General features: G+C 35.0%; 2 protein-coding genes and 2 long non-coding RNA genes across 4 annotated transcripts in view; 1 reads left to right on the forward strand and 3 right to left on the reverse strand.

Annotated features, from left to right (window-relative positions):
- LOC109586705 (uncharacterized) overlaps positions 1-412 on the reverse strand; it is a 1,654-nt gene extending 1,242 nt beyond the window's left edge. The window contains exon 1 of the long non-coding RNA XR_002187186.1: positions 327-412. This is a non-coding gene — a long non-coding RNA (uncharacterized LOC109586705). The remainder of the gene's footprint in view (positions 1-326) is intronic.
- LOC109586706 (uncharacterized) overlaps positions 1-898 on the forward strand; it is a 2,027-nt gene extending 1,129 nt beyond the window's left edge. Inside the window, exons 2-3 of the long non-coding RNA XR_002187187.1 lie at positions 330-577; positions 640-898. This is a non-coding gene — a long non-coding RNA (uncharacterized LOC109586706). The remainder of the gene's footprint in view (positions 1-329; positions 578-639) is intronic.
- Positions 429-1,695, reverse strand: LOC109586703 (uncharacterized). Its single transcript, XM_020002910.1, has 3 exons — positions 1,632-1,695; positions 615-1,215; positions 429-562 (listed from the first exon to the last, which is right to left on the reverse strand). The coding sequence occupies exons 1-3, from the start codon at positions 1,675-1,677 to the stop codon at positions 439-441; spliced, it is 771 nt and encodes a 256-aa protein (XP_019858469.1). The 5' UTR covers positions 1,678-1,695; the 3' UTR covers positions 429-438.
- A 550-nt stretch (positions 1,696-2,245) lies between these two features.
- On the reverse strand, positions 2,246-5,228 carry LOC109586701 (uncharacterized). Its single transcript, XM_020002907.1, has 7 exons — positions 5,062-5,228; positions 3,305-4,166; positions 3,226-3,257; positions 3,064-3,160; positions 2,653-2,705; positions 2,546-2,599; positions 2,246-2,481 (listed from the first exon to the last, which is right to left on the reverse strand). The coding sequence occupies exons 1-7, from the start codon at positions 5,162-5,164 to the stop codon at positions 2,402-2,404; spliced, it is 1,281 nt and encodes a 426-aa protein (XP_019858466.1). The 5' UTR covers positions 5,165-5,228; the 3' UTR covers positions 2,246-2,401.
- Between the last annotated feature and the right edge of the window lie 811 nt (positions 5,229-6,039).

Genomic DNA, 6,039 nt, shown 5'->3' on the forward strand with positions numbered 1-6,039 from the left:
CAACTTTCTATGCAACATAAGTACATGTATATGTATCAGGAAATGTAATAAAAATGGAGAATTCTCTCCTTTTCATTTTTGGGAAAATTTGGCCCGAGACCATGTACTATAGTACAGGGACTTTGGTCCGATTTTGGAGCAAGTTTTAAAATCTACACTAACAAGAAGCACAATATTAATCTCCACACATTACACATTATATAGTCTATAAATGGCAGCAACTGTGTTGTTCTCAATTACCAATGAACATTGAACAGTCAGTCCGACACATAATAGTTAACATCAAAATATACAAGAGATTACAAGACTATTGTTCTTATTCTTACTAGTTCCATTCATCAATGAAGAGGTTGTTTGTCACTAAAGCATGATGACTGTACTGTGAATTAAAGTGATCAGGAGGACTGGCCTCTTCAACTAAAAACAACAAAAGAAACCTTACAATGATTTGTCAATGACCACAATGAAGAGTCCCTGTTGTTTACTCTTGATATAATGACAACAATCAATCAATACTGACACAAAATGGAACCTACCATCAGACAGGTCGGTAATGTCATTTCTAGGAAAACTAAAAGTAAACATTAATATTATTAGTGAATGTATCAACATACTCTTCTTCTTCTTCTTTTGGAGTAGGGAGGCACACACCTGACTCTGTTGGACTTGGCAAGTGACATGTCTCATGATTCAAATTTGAAGTTTCATCAACACTTTGTTCCAAAGAATCATTGTGTATCGTGCAGAGATCATCTAAATCTGAAATGACATGTTCTATCGCTGTTTTAAGTGCCTGTTCTTTCTTGTTTAAAGTTTCCTCCAAAGAAGTGACTTTATTAGTGAGTTCTTCTTCCAGCTGGTTACGCTGTTGCTTCCCATATTTCAGTTTTTCATCTTTCACATGTACCTCCCTTTTCAAACTGGTGTACTTCTTTGTTATCTGCTCTAAAGCAAGATCCTTGTCCTTTAATTGCTTTGTTAATTTTCTGATTTCTTCTCTTAAGTCCCTATTAGCCCTTTTAGTAGTTATGTAGTAATTCCACAAATGGCTCTGGCTCTTCAGAATCTTATGATAGTCCATGCAACTAACACAGTGATGTGTTGTTTGTTTAGATTTTTTCTCTTTTCTTCTCTCTCTGATGTAATGACGAAGATTCTTAAACGCCACAAAAAGAAACACAGCCATGTACAAGGCCAGCTGTCCAGTAATGGCCGCTAAATGTAAAAATTAATGTAAGTGTAAAAATAGCAAGTGTACCTATATAATATAGCACAAAATATGACCATTTAAAAAATTAATAAAGATAAGGTAACTTGATATCGTAACTCACTCTCTTAATTAATTACAAAGCAGACAAACTACTAAACTGATCCTTGTTTGCAAATAATACTATACAAGTAGACACTGCTTAATACTATGCCAGTTGTGTATATGAGGAAACAAGGAAAATGCCTCTACTCTCTACAAAGGTCAACTGACAAAAAATATTTAAAATGCATACAATCCTATTCATATTAAAGAGAAAAGTATTGGCTGAGTCTATTTGCACATTACATACAAAAGTGGGGGGGGGGGAAGAGGGACTAAACTCGGGACTAAACTATTGACTACTAACTATGTTGAAACTAACCGACGGTCAAGATGGAAATCAAAAGAAAGGAGACTATTACAGCCATGTTAAAACTTCCAGTGGTCACAGTGTGGTACTTGACTTATAAAGAACAACAAATACGACCAGAGACAAGAGAGAGGGACACAACAAGACGGAGCTCACGCATCGTGCTCAAGTGTTAATTCAATTCATGAGCTGAATGGGTGGGTGGCTATAAACAAAGCCAAAGTGTCCTTTTATGTGGAGGTTATTTTATACAGTAAGGAATGTAATTGGTACACTAGGTGCTGTCCGTTAAATGGAGGTGTACGTTTGTTCATAATTGATACAGATGACAGAAAATATTAAAAACACAAAAATAATGATTCCTTGCTGTAGCTCTAAAATAATAATAATAATAATAATAATAATAATAATAATAATAATAATAATAATAATAATAATAATAATAATAATAATAATAATAATAATAATAATAATAATAATAATAATAATAATAATGTTAAAAAATAAAATTGATATGCTATGGCAAACATGGCTTCAGTGTTATATCTCCATGGAAACTGACAAGGAATGATACAATAGTATAGTACAGCTGGGAGACTTGGAGTGCAATGATTTCAATGAATTCCTTTTACTAGTCCAACATACACTAGGTAACTTTGTTGCCAGAACTTTTGATGCCGTCAGGTAACTTGTCACTGAAAATAAAGAGCCACTTTACTTTATATAAAACATGTTGCAACCAACTACATTAAAGCTCTGACCACAAGTTGAAAGTTGCCTAGCTATGTTGGGATTAAGTGAAGTTCAGCGAGAGGTGCCGGAGGAGGGAATGGAAGAAATACAGGAGACACAACTAATCGATCTAAAAGTGTATAAAAAGTTAAAAACATCACTATACAAACTATATAACTATTGGACAGGCTTACCTTGGTATTTTGAAAATTGCAAGCTAAATGGTATAAAGTCCAAAGGAGGTAAATCTATTAATAATATTACATTAATACACAGTAAGACAGTGTATAGTAACACTGACCAGTGGATACTTGGGAACAGTAGCTGGTTGCTTCCATTGGAATATAATAATAACTACAATGAAAGGAAATTATGATTAAGTAGCTGCTTATCAAAGGACAAAAGTTCAGTCATTATGGTCAATTGGAATGCTAAAGGTCAACCTCTTTATGTACATACATACACACGGAATGCTATAAGGTAACTTGTACAATTTTGAACGACTTTAAAAATTCATAAAAAATCCAATTTTGATTGGAACCAGCTCAAATTTTCTACACAACACAAGGACATGTATATACATCAAAATATATCATAACAATAGAGAATGTTCTCCTTTTCATTTTTGGTAAAATTTTGCTGAAATCCCTGTACCAATGATTACACATATACAAGTACATGTAGATAACATTCACACAATCATTATTCTTACTAGTTCCATTCATCAATTGACAGGGTGCTTGTCACTAGAGCATGATGAGTGTACTGAGAATTATTATGATCAGGAGGAATGAAGAGCTCTCCTTCATCTAAAAACAACAATGAAACCATAATAATAATTGGTTATAGCTATGTGTATATATGTATTGCTCACCATCTCTTTCAGACAGCTCACAGACATCATCCCTACAAAAAATAATAACTTAATTTAATAAATGAGTAGTATAACGTACCCTTCTAAGCTATAGCGATTGTTGCACTGAAACACAGGAGCAGAACAAACTACTAACTGTGGAGGAGGTAAGCACTTTAAATGATGCACCAGATGATCACAAGTCATGTTATACATTGCACAGAGATCATCCACATTTGTAAAAACATGTTCTATCGCTGTTTTGAGTGCTTCCTCGTGCTGCCTTATTTCTTGCTCTAAAGAAGTGGCTTTACTCCTACTAGCAGTGAGCTCTTCTTGCAGCTGGCTCAGTTCCAAGTCTTTGGCGCTCAAATGATCTTCCAGAGATGCTATTGCTTCATTACGTTTGGCAAGTTTATCTTCTAAAGAAGCGACTTGTGCATCCGATTGCTGCTGTGTCTGGATTAATTGTTCATTTAGAGATGATGACTGATTATTTGCCTCATTATTTGCCTCATTAAGTTCGTCTGTGAGGTTATTAATCTCTTCTCTTTGCCTCAGAATTTCTAGTTTACGCTGGTTTTTTTGCTTCAATGCTTCCTCTTTCAAGCGTAGCTCCTTAGCATGCTTCTTTGTCATTTGAGCTAAAGCAAGATCTTTGTCCCTTCCTTGCTTCTTTAATTTCTTATTCTCTTCCCTCAAATCAGCAATAGTTCTTTTACTGGTTTCATGATCTCTCGACAAACGGGTTTGACTTTCACACAATTCATGGTACTCTGCTGCATTGCATACATTAGACTCAGATTTTTGGCTGGAATTTTGCTTCTGTTTCTCCTTGACATGACAGTAACATTTATATGCTGCAAATATAACAGAAAATATCAAGCACAAGACAATTTGCCACTCTGTGCTGTCGACTATGTAATTACTGACAGAATTTACAGCAGCAAAAGAAAGTGATCCTACAGTTAAATGTAACAAGAATGAAAATGAAAGTATAACTTGTACTGACCAAAAATGCATCAATAAATAATAGCCAAATAAACACTCCACAATAGAAAGAAATGCAACTTAGTTTGCAAGATAAACATTATTTAGTCTAAAATTACCAATTGAGTGAGCCATACAATAGGACAGAAAAACCAAAAAAAAAGCTAAAGGGCCCATTATAGACCCCCTAGGAGCTAAGACGATTTTCAATGAATATGATTACAATAATAATATTCATTCATAATAAATAAAATTTTCCTATACGGTATCCACCCACAATGTAAATTACTGACGGCAAGAAGGCCTCAAGATCAAAAGAAAATCAAAGGCGGTGACACCGCCCGGCCATTTTTGTGAGCGCTACAAGGTACTACAGGCTTACAAGCAGCATTTATGGAAAGTATGGAGGCCAGACTACATTATATAGACCAGGTAACTGTTGCTGCAACATAGTTTTCTTGCTATGCTTCATTTCAGCACTTTGGGCTTTGATCTGCCTTTGATGTGGAGAGCTTCTTACCGTCAGTAATTTTAATCGTGGATGGCTACCGTAAATAACTCATTCAAAATAGTCTTAGCACCTATAGGGGGTCTATAGTCTGTGTTTGCATAATTAGCAAATAGGTATAGTAGGCCAGAGTGGTAAGCCACAGAGGGTATGCAAACAGGAAATTCCGCTGTTTAGATCTAGCTTCAATGAATTTCTCTTTCAAAAGAGACATCAAAGAGAACATATCAGTTCATAATTCCTACATCGCTTGTACTTTATTATAACACATAATGATGTGCTAATTATAACAGATCTGTCATAATGACATTTTTACAATAATTTTCATATTCAACAAAGGGCCAGAACAAAAAACTAACCTAACAGATTCCAGAGAAAACACGAGACTAAGCTCTTCACTCGCTTTACGGCCATTACTAGCAGCGATAAATGGCATAATGGACCAACTCGAAGTGGGACCATTGTGGGACGAAGAGGAGCAGGTATGAACTACGAACACATAAGAGTTATAAAATCCCAAGTTATTCTACTTATTTAGAACGTGGGAAACACTTGCAAATGAACCAATATGGGCCCTATGGGATGGATTCGATTTTAAATTTCAACAGTGAGTTATTCTACTTATTTAGAACGTGGGAAACACTTGCAAACGAACCAATATGGGCCCTATGGGATGAATTCGATTTTAAATTTCAACAGCGAGTTATCCTACTTATTTAGAACGTGGGAAGCACGTGCAAATGAACCAATATGGGCCCTATGGGATGAATTCGATTTTAAATTTCAACAGTGAGTTATTCTACTTATTTAGAACGTGGGAAACATGTGCAAACGAACCAATAGTGAGATGAATTCAATTTAAATTTGAAAAGTGAATTATGTGTTTTAAAAATAGTAATAAATTGTAGTTTTGTTCAAAAATTAATATTAAAATTGAATATGCACAATAATTAGTGAAAGTTTCACTTTTCAAGGTGAGCACAGCTTCAGTGTTATATCTCCACGGAAACGAGTTAAGGTTTCCACAGCAACTTTATGTGAAATATTCTCGAAACTGATTCCATTAACAGAGAGTATAACATCACCCTGTCTGATCCGCCCATCTCTAGCAGCTGTACACTCAGGGATCACTGAGCGGATACATATAGGGAGGTCCCCATTAGGACTTCCCTTACCACCAGCTACTGAGAAACCTAATCCTTTAGGACCTCGAGTGAGCTTAACGTAACGTAAACTAATAGAAAGAGAATAAAGAAAACAATAACAATGATACTGCAACAAAAAAAAGAATAATAATTGAAGCAATTAAGAAAGGATGTAATCCTTCTACCCAAGAG

Source organism: Amphimedon queenslandica, unplaced genomic scaffold (genome assembly GCF_000090795.2).
Source record: "Amphimedon queenslandica unplaced genomic scaffold, v1.1 AMPQUscaffold_12805, whole genome shotgun sequence".
NCBI lineage: Eukaryota > Metazoa > Porifera > Demospongiae > Haplosclerida > Niphatidae > Amphimedon > Amphimedon queenslandica.